Genomic DNA, 19,397 nt, shown 5'->3' with positions numbered 1-19,397 from the left:
GTCCTTACTCGATCCGCTCAGATGATTGGAAATCACCCTGTGCTTCTATCTGTAACAATCATCTACCTCAGCTCATAAACATACATAGAAACATAACCAGTTACCCTCCTCCTTTATCATCCGCTCCCACAGAGCAGCTGGATGCCCTCGTTCTGATGTAAAGAGCTCTAATTGGAGACTGATTGCAGCTTTCAGTGACTATCGCAAGATGCTTAAACACATAAGAGCCCTATTTACATTACGAAAAAAATCTTACCGCCTGATGAGAGCTTTCATCAAAACCCCTTTTGTGTAATATAAATAGGTGAATCGACATTTTGCGCTTGCCGTTTATTGCTACCTTCGAATGTAGCATACGCCCAGAGGCAACTGATGTTCTATTAAGTGTAAACAGAACTTATGTCCAATTGCTCCATTGCCATGTAGTGCTTGTTGATGAGTACTATGCTGTTTCAGTTTAGCAGTCGGTTGCCAGGAGGTTACCCTGTTTTCTGGGTTTGAGGGAGGAGATGGTAGTATGGCTTTACTGTTATGATTGTGCATGTACTTAACAGAATTTGGATATACAGTAAGTATTTCTAATTGAGGAGGTGTTTAAAGGCATACTGAGCAGGATTTCCCCCCTTGAAATAGCATAAACAAATCCAAAAATGATCCTATTCAATCATTACTTATGGCCCATTGGTAGTGTGTGACAGTGTGTGTCTGCAGAGAGCCTGCCTTCTGCCTGGATTTTCTTATTTCTGATTGTTCGGGACGTTTCTAGGTGTCAACCTTTTGGCAGTGGGTGTGTCCACCTGCAACCAAAACCACTGCTGAATCGTTTTATATCTAAAAGCCACGTTGGCTACGGTAGCGGCCCAAACTCTGATACAGAGTAACTAGAGTTCTGGTCAGAGCGAGTGTGTCGTGAGCTGGCAGCTAGCTACCGTTGTTAGCGTAGCTTCTTTGTAGTAGAAGAGCTGACAGATAAGCTAACTGGCACCTACCTGTCCAACAGAAAACAGGCCAACTCACGCTCTTCATCCCCATCCTCTCCTTCAATACTCTCCAACGGGTGAAAGCCAAACCCAGATTCACTCTTGTTTTGGAACGAGCCTTGACTGATTTGCGTTTTGCCTCGCTGTAGTTTTTACTGTTTTTTACTGTTCTGGCAACCGCAGGGAGGAGGGGTCAACTTTGAAAGCTGTGTTTACAAGCCACAACCAGCAAAATCCTACTCAGTAGGCATCTGAGGCAATGTTTGTCACAGGTTCACAGGTTATAGGCCTCTTTATAGCTAGCTACAAGTGGACATGATATGCGGACTTAAATGGGAAGTATTGGAATAACATTTTGTCAATTACTGTGAGGTTGAGGCTGATCATCACAGGTTATACAGGTCAGAATGTAAACAAACACATGGAGAGAAGTGGTGCAATAGATGGGGGGATTAGTTGTGTTTTGCATTAATAGCTTGCAAGACAGACAGCAGGACAAATAAACACAACACAAAAGGGTATTAGGAGGGCACTTTAAGAAACAACTGGGTGAGGATCTGTTGCCAGTGCTGTGCAAAGAAGCGATTACAGTCACACTGAAGTGACTGTAACAGTTTGCACTCTAGCCTACATGTGTAAGCTGTCATATACTTTGCCAATAGTTCAGTGTGACAGCTGTAAATATCAGCATCCAAATGATATAGGATTTAACTTAGCAGGGGCGTTAGCAGCAGAGGGGATCGACAGTGTCAAAACAGGACATTAGCTTCTTGTGCATTCATATCCCTACAATAATGCTGGCAGAACCACAAAAAGTTATAAGTAATGAAGGGAAAAAAAAGACAATTATAGCGTTGATTACAAGTATATGTCCATGATTGGAAGATATTATGCTGAAAGAGTGTAAAAAAAAAAAATAGAGCCTGTGAAGAGGATGGAGAATGGGTGTATGAAGTAGGAGAGGGAACAAAGAGAGGAAAATAGTGGTTTGGAGAGAGAGTGGCTGCAGAATAAATGAGGCATTCAAGAGAAGTGTTTTTGTCTGAGGAGAATCTCTGAGTAATCGGCGGTGCTGTGGTGGGTGATTATCAGCGGTGTTGCTTAAAACAAACTCATCTGGGGTCTTCTTCTCATTGAAAGGCCCACGGAGCCCCGCAGCACGCCTCCACTTTACTCACAGTTCAGTGGCGTGACCACTTTCAAAACCCTTCACCCTCCGTCGAGACTCAGCCTCTGCTGTCAGATAAATGCCTGGAGGAATCAGAGGAGACTGTCTGATGCCATAAACACCCACCAAGAATTTAACCATGATGGATAGTGTTTGAGAGAGTATCTGCTCTGCTGAGGAACTCCCTCCCACAAGTCCCCCAACTCCAATATTAAGACATGTTCAAATCAGTAAATCATGTTGGAGTCTGCTGTACATGCTGAAGAAAAGTTATATAGTACAAAATTGCTTGTGATCCTGAGAGAATCAGTTCTGTAAGAAAAAGGGCTGTAGATTACATGTATTTTTGTGAAAAGTAAGGTAAAGTGGTGTGTGTGTGTGTTTGTGTGTGTGTGTGTGTGTGTGTGTGTGTGTGTGTGTGTTCCTTAATGTGAGCGTTTAGAAACAGCCCTAGGTCTTTGGGATGGCACTGTTCTGCTGCTCCCACTTTAATTGGCTGCTGGCCCCTCAGCCTCGCCTGAATGGAGAGTCATTTAGGGACCTTTCACTCTCACAGAGGATTGTCATCCTGCTTCCGCTTGCCGCTGCAGGAGAAATTGCATTCCTGTTTCCATACAATGGCTGGTCTGAGTTGGACGGGGGCAAGAGTATCACTGTCATTACCATGACAATGGAAGCTAATTCCACTGGCACTAGCACCATTCTGAAACCTTCTACAGCGCCAGCTTATCAGGGGGCACCATGAGACCAGCAGGAAGCTACGCTAGCACCAGGTCTGAGGCTGGGATTCACACACGCACACTCACACACACACACACAAGAACACATTCAGGTCTCTTAGTCACAGAGGCTGCCATATGTATGCACTGACGCATCAGCAAAAAAAGTTTAGACAGCACATCTCCCTTAGTGCATATGTGTAGCCATATGTTAGATTCATATTTTTTTCTTTTCTCCAGTAACGATGATCCATGATCCATGAACAATATTATCTGCACTGTACCAATGACACCAAGATATATAAAGCTCCGAAAAGTGTTCTTTGGCAGCGGAGCAGATGAAACTGAACATTCATTAGAGTGATTCATCTAACTCTGGCGGTGGCCACACAAATGGAAACTCAGTAGCGCAGAAAGACACCATCATAGCAGGTTGTCTTGCTCCTCTTCCACCCACCTGTTTAACCCTGTGAACTCATCCCTGTTTTGCTCACTTGCACCATTCCACCGCAGCACTGCAGGTTGGTCTAATCCCCACTTCTGCAGCCCGACTCCTCCTTTATCCCTCTCTCCCCTCTGCTCCTCCAGGAGGGTCCAGCAGCCAGCAGGATGCACTCCTCCTCTGTCCACAGAGAGCTGCATGGTGTCCGTCTGGCCCGGGAGGGACCTCAGAGCTGCTCCATTAAGCACACTGCATAAACACTCACTTGGTCCACACACACACACACACACACATACACACACACACACACACACACACACACACACACACAGACCCACACCAGTGGCCCCAGTGTGAAACAGACTTCAAATCAACACAACGTTGACAAGGACTTTCTTCTTCAGTGCCTGTAGAAGAACCTTGCAACAACCATGGCATGTTCAATGCATTGATTTTCTTGAGTTTGCAATCAAATGTTAATGACATAGATAGCTGATAGACAAAAATACAGTAGCTGTGGGTGTTGAAAAGGTTGATGATCAATGCCAGGGACTCAACGGTTACCAGGTGTTGAGATTTCTGGTTTTCAAAACTCACTTTCCAGCCCGTACTCTGTTTGGGAACCAAAACTCCCCACCTTTGGAATTTCTAGACACTCCTACCCTACTTCTTCCTCTATGCATTTTCAACTGCTCAACGATGGAGGACGGTGCTGAGCGACTCGCAACACATTTTCTTCTCAGGCCAGAAGAGCAAATGACAAAGCATTAAAGGATTATAAGCATTATTCAGTATTTTGCATGGTGATATATTACCTCTTCGCTAGACGTCTTTGTTGATGCTCTAATTAGCTAGCTGACCCATTTTTATTGTGAAAATGTGACTTCAGTATTTGTGTCAATTCCAGGCTTTTAAGCTGTGCCAGAGACCTGTCGATGTTGTTGCAATGTCTCTTCAATTAAAACAAAGTGTGGGGAGTGCTCTGGGTGTGCAAGGTTAAACACCAACAGTATTATTCTGCAAACTTCACTATTCTATCATTCCATTCTCCAGACTTCACAAATCTAGACTTAACATACAGTGAGAACAACAAAAAAACAATACATCCCCGTCTCTTTTAATTATTGTACAGCAGCTGTATTAAGATTGTGGTCAGTTTTTAAGTGACAATGGCAGTGCACAAAGAATGAGAATGCATGAATGGATGCAATTAAATATGAAAAAGTAACCAGAATTAAGTTAAATCTGTGTACACAATAAACAATACTAACAAAAAAACTAATTTTGTGCTTTCCCAATGTTTGTTTGTAGCTGCACCATGTTGACTTGCAAACAATGCCATCCCCAAATCTACATTGTAATAATAACAATAATAAACTTTATTGGTATAGCACTTTTTAAAACAAATACAAAGTGCTTATAATCAAATAAAACGAAACAGCATAATCATAAAATAGAACAAGTAAAAACAAGGCACCACAAGATTAAAAGGTAAGAACACAGACTAAGACAATATGAGTGTAAAGATAAGAAATCGCATAAAAGCAACTCTATAAAAATAGGTTTTAAGAAGTGATTTAAAAGACGATACTGATTCTGCAGCACCCCAAGTCTTAAGCCTGGATTGTGGAGCAGCCAGTAGGATGCTCCAGGATCTGAGGTTGCACACTGGCTCATAGGGGATTAACATGTCTGCTATATAGCCTGGGGCCAGACCTAACTGTGCTTTAAAGATGATCAGTTAAATCTTAAGTTATGTGATTTCGCCTGTTAGTACCAGCTGAAATCCTGAATCCTAGCTGCCGTGTTTTGTACAAGCCGGAGACATGAAAGAGGCTTTTGATTGGTGCCAGCATGAAGAGAGCTACAGTTGTGTAAGCATGAAAAAATAAAAAGCATGAATGACTTTCTCCAGATTACTGGAATAGAATAGTTTAGTCCAAAGCCACTGTTTGTCAGATCAGCTAGTGAGCGGCACCGTTTTTGCGTCGTCTTGGAATTTAGGGAGTAATACAACGTTATATCAGTAAGCTTGTGAACTAGATAGATAGACGACCTGGACTCACTACCTCTAGTTAAAGTAATACCACACTCTTTACAGAGCTTCAATACAAGAGTTAGACTGGGTGTAGGTATTGTTTAACTGAAGGCCATCCATGATTGCCGTTATTTTCATTTTTATTAAAAATGTATAAAGCAATAAAAAATTATCTACATAGCACACTCACAACCCATTAACGATAAAATCTTGGCATTCTAAATTCAAACATCCAAATACATTGATCAACCTACAGTGCATGATTTAGAGTTAAAGGATAATTCCATTTATTTTCAATCTGGGCTTTATATTCCTAGTTTTTGCCATCATGATGATTGATTGTGTCCAAAATTTCATCACTTTCTTCACTGTAGAGCTTTTCATTTCTCCACTTCTCCAATACACACACACACACACACACACACACACGCACACGCACACACATGCGCGCACACACACACACACACACAAAGGGAAAACACAATCTCCAACAGTTGAAACCAAAAAGTGATTAAACATCTTTTCATCACAATAACAGTTGCACTTCAGTTAACAGTTCAGTTATGTCTAACAACAGCAGATACTTTTCATTTTTCTTAAGTATGGTTTTTTATGTTAGTGTGAACGACATTCCAAAACTAGGAAAATACGGCCCAGGTTGAAAATAAGCGGAATTGTCCTTTAAGAACGCAGCAAGAGGATTGGTCATCAAATGGAGGCGTATCCCAACCCAAGCATAACATATTTGCCTGGTTTCACCCCATCGAAACATCCATCCAGCGCTGCAGTTCCTGGCTGTGGGTTCTTCACCAGCCAGCTTCCCACAGGGCAATGTGCTCTGGAGCTGTGAACGTGTGAACACACACACACACACACACACACACACACACACACACACATATATATATAAATATGTACAAAGTTTAACATGTTGAGCACAATAGCACTAGAAATAAAAACATAAGTGAGAGGGAAAAAGTGTGTGGTTTGTCACCAACCCCTACAGTAGTAATGTGACTGTGCAGAGCGCGTTCATAATGTACAACATAGTAAAATAGACGAAAACTGTAGACTCCTCTCCCTGCATGTGCAAACAGGCACACCCATCCCAAATACAGACACATACACACACACACACACACACACACACACATACATACACACACGCACAGACAATACTCTGGAGATGCAAAGCTCTGTTCCTGCCTCAGGCTATGTGATATCCACTTATCATTTTATTACCAATTAACACAACACAGCAATGCAGGCTGGTAATTACTCTAGTGGAGTGGAGGGTGTGTGTGTCTGTGTGTGTGTGTGTGTGTGTGTGTGTGTGTGTGTAGGGGGGTTCTCATAATCAGTCAAATCTATTCATTTCACTCTTTGTTGCTCCAGTGAAATTTTGCTTTTATTTCAAGAGCTCAAGTGAAAAAGATGATTGATTGTGAACTGGAGTGTTCAGCTAATTTAGCTGCATTACTGTTGTCAAACGACCTCCATACAGGCCAACTTGCCTTTCATCTTATAGTCTGGCTCTCTCGGCTTCTCCTGATCATGATGCAGTTCTCATGAATGATGTTTGCTCTACACAAAGAGCAAGATAACTTTGCTAACTACTAAGAGAGAGGGGGATTAGGAGCTCTTCAAAAAGCAGGCTGTAAAATGTCATCCTAGCAACACTGACCACATTCAGACGGCTATGGCTGATCAATAGGAGATTACAGAGCAACCACTCGCAAAGACGCACACAACCAAGCTAAAGCAAACAAACATCTGCCACCATCTCATTCCTCGCGATCAATGTAAGTGGTATGTGTGTGTCTAAACACTGCAAGCCTTTGTGGAGCTGACGTATATTGATCCCTAAAAGGCTCTTGATGGCGAGCAGTGAGTGCCATTGATTTTGAAAGAGTGCCTTGTTTAAATGTGTGGGCGGCGTCACACTGAGAATTAAATGCTATGTTCAGATCATTAACGGACACATTGGATTAACATTTTACATTTCGCCCTATACAGTATGTTGATTGTCAGAGACAGAAGCTTTAATATAAAGCACTTCAATGCTAACTGTCTGTCACAGTGGGGCTTGAGTACAGCAGGTGGAGGGAATGACAGCAATAGTTCTGAGGAGCACCCAATTTGATATGAGAAAAGGTGCTAGCCCAGTTAGAGCAACTGAATGGGACTACATACAGTATGTCTATAGAAGACAAATGAACTAAAACAGACAGAAACTAGTGAGTAAAGTAAAAACTGGACTAAAGACAGAAAGGGAAAACAGACAGGACTAGGAGGTGTGGCTCCATTTCCCAAAAACTGAAGCCTTTGATATTGCGGCAGGGCCGGCACAGATCAAGAGACATTTTGACTGTGGCCTCAAACAAAGAAACATCAAACATAAGCCGAAAACAACCTCAGAATGGAGAGGAAAGCTGATGCCCATAACAGAGGAAAACCAGAGACCACGCTGACCAAATAAAGTCAACATGGCAATGATGTCTGTGGTTAATAATTAACTGATGGGTAAAGGGAAAAATCATTAAGAATTGATTTATAGGCAAAGGTAGGGGTTTTTAATATACAATTTATTATCTATGGCTGTGGGTAGTAGCTTATTCCAGTCAATAAAAGTTATTTTGTTTATTCTGTGAGTGACAAAAAAAAAAAACCCTGATATTCTCTACGTTCCTCACCGGATGAAATTGTAACTGTATTTCCAGCTATTTGCCATTGTACACTTATCTCTTGTCACAGAGATGAACAACGTGTCCAAAATCCACTGGCAGGTCTTGACTGCTCTGGATTCTGGTTGTTGCCTGTATCAAATGTAGAAATTGGCTGGCCAAGTGTTATGTTACTTGGCCAGCCAATTCTACAAAAGAAAACTCTTCCTTTGCCCCACCGACTCTTTCATCCACCCTTTCCCAGAAGAGCCTCACCATACTGGCAAATGTATCGGTTACGTGTTTTACAGCGCTGGTCGTTCCAGTTGAAGGCACTCGATGCCTGCAGCTCTACACAGTTCCCAAAGCTAGACAGAGAGAGAGAGAGAAGGAGCGAATGAGTGCATGTGTGAGATAGATAGATAGATAGATAGATAGATAGATAGAGAGATAGAGAGAGAGAGAGAGAGAGAGAGACATCTAGTGGTCATGGTGAGGATTGCATGTCAGCCTCCAACTTTACCTGGGGGCATTATCAAACTGCAATGTTCAACTGTATGGACTTGCCGTATAACTTGTAAACTTGTGAATATATCATCGGATTTTGTTAGCTTGAATGCTGCTTAAATGCTGGATTTAATTTCAGATAAAAAACTGTAAAAAAAAATACCTATTTGTGATTATCCAATGAATCACAGTGTGCAAATAAGTGGTACCTCGCACAAATAGCACATGCTTAGGCAGATACATCTGCAGGTCAATAAGCCTCAAGAAAAAGAAAATGTTTTCTACCGCTTAGTTGATATAGATGTTTTATGAGTTTAGATCCACTGCACCGCCCCTTCTGTCTCTATGTATACTACAGTATATAATATCTGTCAGTTAGTGAGTGTGTCTCTTACCCCTGGTTGTCAGGCTGTCCAAAGGCGAAGCTGCTGAATGCGGGGATCTCTCCTGTGTCCCAGCGGAATGAGTCCTTCAGAGGTTTATATGTCAGACCTGTGGAGCAGAAACACTGCTTTCTCTTACACAAGTTGGAACTGATATTATTTACATCCGATGTTCTTTAGAGCAGCATCCTGCTGGTATTTCTGGTCAAAAGGGTGACAGAGTGTCCCAGTGAGTAGGGAGGGTGCTGTTCTGTAGCTCCCTGTGTGTGTGTGTGTGTGTGGGTGGGGGGGGGGGGGTGGGGGGGGGGATTTCCCTAGTGCCACATGAGAACATGTGTGTTTCCATATGATGGTTATACATGTATTTGATGGACAGTGATGACAAAGATGGATGACTGTACCAATCCAGAAGTTGCGTGTCTCAAAGTCGGAGTTGGTGACCTCATTGCTCGTCTCCAGCTGGCTGAGATAAAACGCCAGAATGTCCTGAACCTTCTGGTTGTGGATCTGAGCTAGAATACCCCCTCGGTCCTGGTGGGTCAAACAAACCAAAAGCCAGACTGAAAGCACAATCAAACTCTTTATACCATAAGTACACTCACAGAATACTCTCTTAAGGCACTAAGTGGGGAAAACAATGCGCTGTTGCTGTAGAGACTCTCTCTGTGGGTAACACACACCTGTCTCTCACCTGGCAGTGACTCTTGGCTCCATAGTAGGTGTCAGCTTCTGGAGACACCATGAAGCACTCTCCATCTATCCTGACATCACAGCTGTGGAAGGGAAACTGCAGCTTCTCTGTTGGGACACCAGCAGCCAACACATGGAGAGCCTCAGAGCAGCCGACAACAGAAGTAATGGCATTGACCGTCCGTCTTGGCTCAAGCTCACTGAACAGACTTGAATCTATTTTTCTGGCTGAGGGGAACAGTTTTATACAGTACATTTGGCTAAGTAACAGTGCTAACAGTCAAAGCCATCCTGGCTCTAATCTGGATGGAAATTTGCAGAAACAAGTTGAAGAGGAAATCAACCCAAAATCAACTTAAAGAACATTAATTTTGTTATTTACTGAGCCAGAAAATATGAATGCAGACAAATGCATTGTGGACTCACTCTCAATATATGAATCTTATAGCCCATTTATGATACAAAGGAGTCTTTGCAGTTTGATGCTGCCTACAAAAAGTCAAACATGCTGGTGTTTTCATTTGATGTCTTGATTGATAGCAACATATCACCAGACTTGGCACCCCTAAAGACAAATGTAAATGTACCAGAAACCAGATAAATTACATCAGTGTGTGTGTGTGTGTGTGTGTGTGTGTGTGTGTGTGTGTGTGTGCGTGCGTGCGCATGTGTTTAAATTTTGAAACTCATCTTTTTTTTTTTTACTACTTTACGTTTACTATTTGGTTTCATTTTTCTCTAAAGGAAAGCCAATCTGTGTCTCAGAGTAAAAATTGCTGAGGTACATGAAAACACAAAGACACACATACACCTACCAAAGCACTTTGCACTCACCTGCACACTCAGCACCGCCATAGCCAACATCACACTGGCATGAGCATTCTTCTTCCTTATAACGACCATGTACACACTGCACACTGCACCGCACTGAAAAACAGAAGTTTAGTACGGTGAATGCTGCTTCTCTACTGTGTATATTAAGAGAAAAAGAATAGACCCAGTTCAGTGAGGCATCCTTGTGGCTTTATACCTATATATATACTGTATATAGCTCTATTTGGCTCTATACATTATGTTGATACATATATAGATGATGCTGAAGACTGTTACCCTGGCAGAAGCGTCCGGTGAACCCTGGGCCACAATGGCACTTGCAGGATGAAACGTTAAGATGGCCATGCTGACCACAGTTCATACGGCATGGGTTCTTTGGGGTCTCTGAAGCAAATGTGCGCACACACACACACACACACAATAAATATACTTAAGACTTGAGACACAAAACATTCAAAAAATCTATCTATCTATCTATCTATCTATCACTCTTGTCTACACCTAAGTTGTTGTTGTTGCTGCTCGATTCAGAATATCTGCGTGCTGTGTGGGGAAGAGTGTGTTTCACATCAAATTTATTGCAAGTTGCACATCTGATGCAAATTTTCCCAAATTTGCATCAGCTGTCATCATCGACAGAACTGAAATTCCAGTCGAATGATCAACAGGATACTCTGGAACAATTTAATTTTAAATGAATAACAAACCCTGCTTAGACAGGAACCATAATATTTCATTAGCAGAAATATTACAGTATGTATTCATCGGTCATCCGTGTGAAATGGGGCTACATTTGCATAGGAAAGATACAGTAGCTAAATATGACCTAGGTGGCACATGTGCAAAAATGCCCATGAAGTTAGAATGCGGTTATATTAGCATGTACCTCTCTAAAACTGCATCAGGTAGCTGAAATTATCAGGTATTGCAGGAAGGAAGTTTGTGATCTAGAGTATTATCATTCAAAAACAGTATGACTATGGGCATTTTTCATTTTCCAAGTAACATCCTTGAGGAAATGCCTGACTGAAACCCATTAATTTTTGGTGTACAGACCAGGCTGAGTGCTTCTTCTGAAAGATACTCTAACTGTCCAATGACAGCACAAATTGCTACTGTAGCCCTTTCCTTTGGTGGCTCTAGGGTATAAATATTCTCTTACCACACAATCCTCCTACATGGTCCCATAATCTGAAGCAGCCAGACATGGAAGAGGTGCAGAGGGAGCAGTACAGCCCGGTCTTATAGGGCACCACCAGCCGCCCGTTCACCTCCCAGTTGCCCCTGCAACGATACAAATACACACTGCAGAGCACAAAAATGAAAACAATACACAAAAGGTGAGGTCTTGCCTCTCAGATGTGAAAAGATCTCGAGTCGTGGAAGATGGGCTGTAACTTTCTGACGTTCAAAACAATGTCAAATCTCCTGACAGAGCAGGGGTTTAATGTTAGACAATCCAGCTCACAGTCTCCAACTCTTATTATATTGCCATGATTTTCTCTGCATCATAATACAGTAGCTTAAGTCTGAATTAACTGGCAGCATATTTTCATTACATGCAGGATCACCACATTACATGCATGAATTTGTAATTTTTTCATTTGCATATTGATATTTTCAGTAAACTGGTGATTTGAAAGCTGCATTACAGTTTGATGCAGGACCTTGTCAGTGTCAATCAAGCTAAAAATCCAAGGACTGATTTGTTTTTGAACTATGTTGACTTCAGATGGATTTAACATTCTCAGTATTGGGAAAAGGTGACAGCCTTTAGTGGTTTAATTCTTACCCGGGGGCATATGCGCAGACGTAAAGCTCCCAGAGGCCTTCATCTCTCAGGCACAGTTGGCTGGCACAGCCCACGTGACTTGAAGTGGCCCACACCAGCTACACAACAACAGAGGGATTGAGATACAGGACATTAGCACCTGACAGCAATCAAACAGCTGTCTGTAAATCTAGGTCTTCACACATACATATAATATACTGTTGTGAATGCAGTTTGCTGTTGCTGTACCTGTGTATAGTGTTGACAGGTGGCGTTCTCTCTACATTGCCCGCTCGAGTACAGATAATCTCGTCCCTCCTCAAACCAAGAGTCGATGACTTCAGAAAACGAGGTGACTCCATAGGCAGAGAGATGAGTATTCCAGCCGATGTGATCGAACGGAGGCGAGTGCTGAGGGGAGGGGTCTGTGTGGCATGACGCCGCTCTCTCCTTTGCAAGTAAGGCCAGCTTCTCATTCCACTCCTACAGATAAAGACAATAAAATTAGTCGCCGCACACAAATCTCACCTACAGCACATACAGTAATGCATGGTGCTTTTACTGTAAAGGACTACACCGACTTTTTGAGAGTTTGGCCCATTGGTCACCTTACCCTGATGAGGGGATTGGCACCAAAGTCATCTCTGTGTCTCCGGTACATATAGCTCTCTCTGGTGCGCATAATAACACTTTAGCATACAGTATCTTCAGTAATCATAGCCAACTAGCATAGGCAAAGTATGAAGATAAACCTTTTAGTAATCCAAAGTTGGTATTGGTATTCATTCTATTGCCTGTAGTTTCATAACTTCTGAACAAAATAAGACCGTACATAAATTATATGGTCATACTGAGGCCATAGTGTGTGCATGCTCATACCCCAGGTGGAATGGTCTACACCAATGTTTAGTAATCATTCCCTTTCCATGTCTCCAAAAAAAATGGGAACAAAATTCCCACAAACTCTCAATCTCTCTCTCTCTCTCTCTCTCTCTCTCTCTCTCTCTATCTCTCTCTCTCTCTCTCACACACACACACACACACACACACACACACACACTTCTCTCTTTTACTATCACAAGGCCAGAGCAGATCGACTGCCAACCAGCACACATAGTGCAGTCTGGAGAGTAAATGGAAACAAATAAAGGCGAACATCCTGTGCTTTATTTTATCTCTGTGTTTCAGACAACCTGAATACATTCTGTTAGTGACAGAGGTGGTAAGCATCAGACATGAGGTGACACTGTCCTCTGTTTGGCAGGTGCAGCGATGGCCAGTCATTCATTAACTAATCCATTTGACCCTGATCTTGTCTTGTGAACATCAGCAGAATGACCCAGCTCAGAGCGAGACACTCTGTGTCCTATCATGAGACTAATAGGTTGCATCAACATGGTTTAATGTAATCAAGATTACATTAAGTATACATTAAATCATCAACACAGCTTCCAAGTGACTTTTCTAGCAGTCCAGGACCTTCATAAAAATAGTTTATTTGAAAATACACATCCCTAAATCTTAATCAAGACATGTGACTGCAGACATTTGGCTAAGTAATGGTGCTAACAAATGTCAAAGGCAGTGAAATCCATTCTGGCTTTAGCAAACCACTACAGCTCTGAATCTGGATGAAAGTCTGCAGAAAGAAGTAGAAGAAAGGCCAAAAATTGAAGAGAAAATCAACTCAAAATCAACTTAAGGAACATTAACGTTGATATTCGATAAGCCAGAAAATCTGAATGCGTATAAGTGCATTGTGCCAATTTCCACTGGGTTAAAAGGGGAAAATAAAACTCCACTCACTCTTGATATATGAGTCTAATAACCCATCTATGATACAACAAAGGAGTCCTTGCAGTTTGATGCTGCCTACAAAAAGTCAAATATCCATTTACATGTTCTCCCTGTGTTTGTGTGGGTTTCCTCCCGCAGTCCAAAGACGTGCGAGTCAGGTAGACTGGAGACTCTAACTTGTCCATAGGTATGAATGTGAGTGTGACTGAGTGTCTGTCTATCTGTCTTAGCCCTGCGATGGACTGGCGACCTGTCCAGGGTGTTTCTTGCCTTCTACCCAATGCATGCTGGGATAGGCTCCAGCCCCCTGTGACACTGAAATGGATGAAGTGGGTAGAGAAAATGAATGAATGAACAGTTAACACAGTCTGTAAAACAGACTCTCATTTTACAAAACAGCCCAACTCCACTGCAAAATGAAGTGCTGCTTTCATATCAGATCACAAAACTACACGTCATCTACTGATAAGATAAAATATTCAGATATATTCACACTAACAATACTGATGATAAAACATGTTTACCATAATCTGATTTTATGGAATTGTATTCATAATTTATTGATGAAATATTTTCCTTATAGTAAGCAACATGTCTGTTCCTCACACTTTTGGAAACACTATAACACATAATATTTCACATGTAGTAGATTTGTCTTTTTTTTTTTGATGTCATATATGACATCATGATGTTTTACATGTTTGTCTACGTGTGATGCTGTAAGGAGGTGGGAGTGTTGATGAACATGATGAATCACAATTTGTTACAAAAGAAACCACAAACAAGTTTACTGTTGTAACCAATCACTTTATTCCTCCAGACCCATTTTATTTCTGTCCGGCCAGAGGATTTATGGTATATGTTGTTTTGTAATTTGTGTGAAAACAATGAACAGGTATTTTTAGAGTACTAGTTAAAGGTAGTTTTGTAAAAGAGTTTAGACAGCTGTGTGAACTATTTTGAGAGCATGGATTTTTGTTTGGAGAGTTTTGTGTGTAGCGTTTGGAAAACTGATATATCTAGTTTTGTTTTTTACGTGAAAACAGTGAAAATGTACATTTAGTTTTGCTAAATCATCATGAAGATTGGCTGTGCTCAGATGGCTGTGTTACAGTAACTGTTTTGAGAGCATGGACCTTAATTTGGAGAAATGTGTCAAATCAATTGTGAAGAGCTGTATTATGCCTGTTAAGTGGACCGGTCAGTTTGAAAGTCTGAAGTTTGAAAGAAAAAAAAAAAGGGATTCTACTGTACTTCAAAGAAATGTAATTAGTTTGTTTCTAATTTTCTTAGTGGAAGTGACAGTTTCCATTTTCAGAAGGGTTTATTCAGGGTGTCTTGGTGGTATAATGGCCCAAGGTGTACACCATGTCCTCACAATGTTGTGGGTTGGAATTTGCCTGATATTTGCCACATATCAACTCTCTCTCTCTCTCTCTCTCTCTCTCTCTCTCTCTCTCTCTCTCTCTCTCTCTCTCTCTCTCTCTCTCTCTCTCTCTCCCATGTCCCTCCTGTCACTTTCCACTGTGCAATGAAACACCACAAAAATAATCTCTACGGAATAAGAGTTTGCTCGACAACTTTCTCTGCGCGGTGAGATAAAGCGCGGACGATAGATGTCAGAGGCATGACACAGATGTGCCGTAAGGGGACGAGCTAATCAAGAATCCATACTAAGCCGCCTTGAGTCCATTGTTCGCTCTGCTCTCTGAAGTCATCAGCTCACGCTTTGATGCCACCAGAGGGGTATAAGGTCACCGGGCAATACCTCATCTAAAACATTCCTTCATACAGCATGTCACCTTGTATCAGCTCTGGGAATTTAATGGCCTTTTAGGCCTTAAGTAGCACCTACTTTGTGGCACAATCAACAACCTATAGGTGACTGTATTTTATTTTTACACATGTAATCCACAAATGAAGCAGTACTTTTTGCAGTGACACTCCACATACCCACTCTTTCTCAGCCTAACTAGTGTGGGAGCAGTGGGAAGCTCTGAGAGAGACGAGCAAGATAAAATCACAAACAGAAGTCTTGATTTACACATCAAAAGTAAAAACTGAACTCAAAGGAAAACTCAAAGAAAACCTGCAGACGGGGCACCGGGCAAGAAAGGGAGGAGCATCATTTCTGAGACTTCTTCAAATATTAGTGTTTATCTCCTCCTGAAAAGAAAGCCTAAAGGACTATATTATAATCACTTTCCCGACACAATCCCACCACAATGCTGACTGGCTCCAGCGTGAAGAAATTCTTCAGATAATCACAAACACAGCTAAAGCCTTGAGCCTTTTAACGTTTATCAGCAAAAGCTCTTTAATATGCCTCTTCAGCTCGGCAAAGCTTCCTCTGAGGGTTTTCACAGGGAAATTACCTGTAATACCACAGCGGTGAATGCAGAATGATTATCCCCATCCTCTTTTTCTCATTACCACCTTATCAGTTGAGAACAGTTCTCTAAGGCTGAAGAGCAGTCTAAGAAAGGGGCTCAGTCTGTATGGGTGGCTTTGAGGATGTAATCTATGACAAAATGACAGCATGCCCCGGCACAGAATTCATATATAGTGTATTATGAGTTTCGTAATCCACCGTTACCTCTTGGTCATAATCACATGCAAGCAAGACACTACTGCAGATAAGTGCTGCATGGCAAAGCAATAGATGAAAAAAGATATGGAGGGGATTCTGCCTGGCTCTTATTCAGACAGTGGGATTTGAAGAACGTGTGTAAAATGTGCTTGTTGTGTCTGACTTCTTTTTTATTAGTCTGCCATGTTTAACACAGGCAGTTGGTGTATATTAACTCTACGCACCAATGATGTAAACTGTATGAACTACATACATACATGACTGAAAAATGTTACTTGGTTTCATCCTTATTCTGCTAAAACATCAGATTCATTGGTATTTGATTGTGTTGCCCTCACAAGACTCCATACGCACGACTAACTGATTTTGACTTTATTCTAACAGTCCAAGTTATCAGCCAGCCTGCAGCCGAGCAGAACAAATGGAGCACAGTGCTGCAGTACGTCATACTGTTTCACACTGTTGGGACTATCTCAGCACCACAGAAGAAGACATCCGGACAGAAACCTTTCCTTTGTTTACTTATCTGAGTTTGGGAAAAGGAATTTTTTTTCAGGAAATAACTGTGGCTATTATGATGTTGTCTTTCAACAACGGTGGCCTTTTCTGCCCATCAAAGTGTGCTATGTAAGTGTGTGTGTGTGTGTGTGTGTAAATATGTGTGTGTCGTATTGAAAATGGGCACCTTCCCCAGTATCCCTCCTAGTAGATTTCACAGGTAGGTAGGTAGAAATTTCATGGAGTGTGAATTACAATTGCAAAGAAATTAATTTGTATTATTCGGTTTTTAACTTTGCTTTTTATTGATTTTCCATTAAAACAATTTAACTTTTAGTGTTGACGCAGTTAATTTCCACTGCCCATAATGAAAGCTGTAACAGTGAAGAGCAGTTTATAGGCAAGCACAGTGGATAAACACACAACCTTTAAAAAGATAACATTTTTTATAATACTTCATTTTGCCCTAACCCTTTCTTATAACTATCTGTCCAATGAAAATGTTCTTTTTGGACAAACAGGAATCAGCATCAAGTTGTAGGCTAACTGATTGGTTAGGCAATTTTAATCTTCAACTCAAAGTGATGATGACAAGTGTGTAGGAAAACCATGTGTGTAAATCCAGTGAGGCCCATCTCTTAACAGCCAAGTCTCTAGACCGCCACAGTGGACATTCATACTTTCACATTTGCAGATTTTAATCAGAGATTGATGGGGCAATAAGAGTGTGAGCATCCAGTTGAAAATGATGAATAGGAATTCCAATATAGGCATAAAAAACAAAATGCAAATAGCGATGTTGGATTTTGTGCATGTGTGTGTGTCTTCTTTGGTTAACTCTTTGGTCTCTAATTGTCAATTGCCAGAAGGTTCCTGGTTCATCCAGCTCTCTGCCTCTCCGTTAACCTCATTCACGAGAAAAGGAGAGAGGAAGTCATGAGAAGAGAGAGAGGGAGCAAAGGAGAGAGAGAGAGCACTACCCTGTAATGCAGCGCCCCTATGTGCTGCAGAGACAGACCAAACCTTGGTGTGGTTATCAGCTATGTGGATGGTGTGTAACTGTCTTTAAACAGAGTGAGGGCCGGCCTGAGGATGCACAGATAGCCTGACTTATCATGTCTGCCAGAAAATATTGTTTATAACGGCTGTTACTGTATGCAATTTAAAAAATGTATCCCACAGATAATGGTAAACTCTCCCTCAGGCCTGCAGATACACTCATACCATTCAAACACACACACACACACACACACACACACACCAAATAGAGAATAGAAGCCACAAACCATTTTTTGCATGTTAGCTGCCATGGGTTTGACCCGGCTGCGCAGTCTATTGTGCTGTGTAACAATCTGTGAGTGCTCCTTCACCCCAAGCCCTGGAATAAAAGAGAAGCGCTCATTTATTTTACCACTACTGGGATCACTATGGCAACGGAATGCAAATGTCGGCGGGATGTTTGAGTGCTGTGTGTGTGTGTGTGTGTGTGTGTGTGTGTGTAAGAAAGGGGGAACATGGGTTGATACAGTATTTCAGAATCTCAGAATTGACTAGGCCTACACCTTGATAATAAATACACTTCATGACATTCTCACTGAAAAATCTAAATTAATGTAAAACTGCAGGTCTAATTTGAAATAAAATGCACTGTACAGAACGAGTATTTAACATGAAACAATAGCCTATTTTACAGTTTATTTGTCAGGATTTGGTCGAAATACCTGGCATTTGTTTGGCAAAAGATGGCAATTAAAAAGGTAATCTGTTCAACAACTGATGCCAAACTTCAGCAGCACAGGCACACTGATAGAAAAGTTGAGCTATTGGTGCTTTGCCAGATGGATTTCCACAGCTATGGGCAGTAAGAAAAAGCTCTTGAGAAAACCTACTTGAGTCTGCCAGCTTAACGCATTGCCACCAGTGAAGTGGTAAAAAGCTAAACTAGGACCACAACACCTGCCGTTTGTCACCATATAAGGCAAAAACCACCAATATAAACAAAAATCATTTATACGTTCAGAAAAGCATTAATTTATGCTTATCCTCGCAGCCTGTTACATCAGTTTGATACTACTTAACAATAGTCTGAATTTACATTTAAAAGATTTATAACAGCCTAAAGGTGGGCAAACTCTATTCCGCAGATAGAAATACAGGCAAACTGAATTTAGGCGGATTACCCCTCACTACATGATGCAGCCTAGTCCGCATCCCTGACTGCCACCTGACTCGTACCCAACTTGAATTGTCATTACCGGCGGAAGGTGGCTTCATGTAGTCCGGTCTGTCTGTGATAATCCGGTTCGCGCTGGTAAAC

The 19,397-nt window shown here is 41.6% G+C and overlaps 1 protein-coding gene across 1 annotated transcript in view; it reads right to left on the bottom strand.

Moving 5' to 3' along the window:
* Positions 1-18,405, bottom strand: part of LOC139918570 (C-type lectin domain family 18 member A-like) — a 69,811-nt gene extending 51,406 nt beyond the window's left edge. The window contains exons 1-10 of the mRNA XM_071907988.2: positions 18,367-18,405; positions 12,445-12,678; positions 12,217-12,314; positions 11,587-11,708; positions 10,701-10,808; positions 10,425-10,517; positions 9,592-9,698; positions 9,302-9,431; positions 8,913-9,009; positions 8,287-8,378 (exon numbers count right to left, since the gene is read on the bottom strand). Coding sequence (XP_071764089.2) covers positions 8,287-8,378; positions 8,913-9,009; positions 9,302-9,431; positions 9,592-9,698; positions 10,425-10,517; positions 10,701-10,808; positions 11,587-11,708; positions 12,217-12,314; positions 12,445-12,678; positions 18,367-18,390 — 1,105 coding nt within the window. The 5' untranslated portion in view covers positions 18,391-18,405. The remainder of the gene's footprint in view (positions 1-8,286; positions 8,379-8,912; positions 9,010-9,301; positions 9,432-9,591; positions 9,699-10,424; positions 10,518-10,700; positions 10,809-11,586; positions 11,709-12,216; positions 12,315-12,444; positions 12,679-18,366) is intronic.
* Positions 18,406-19,397: the final 992 nt, after the last annotated feature.

Source organism: Centroberyx gerrardi, chromosome 1 (genome assembly GCF_048128805.1).
Source record: "Centroberyx gerrardi isolate f3 chromosome 1, fCenGer3.hap1.cur.20231027, whole genome shotgun sequence".
NCBI lineage: Eukaryota > Metazoa > Chordata > Actinopteri > Beryciformes > Berycidae > Centroberyx > Centroberyx gerrardi.
The sequence above is the reverse complement of the archived record's forward strand: the minus strand, read 5'-3'. Positions and strand labels throughout refer to the sequence as shown.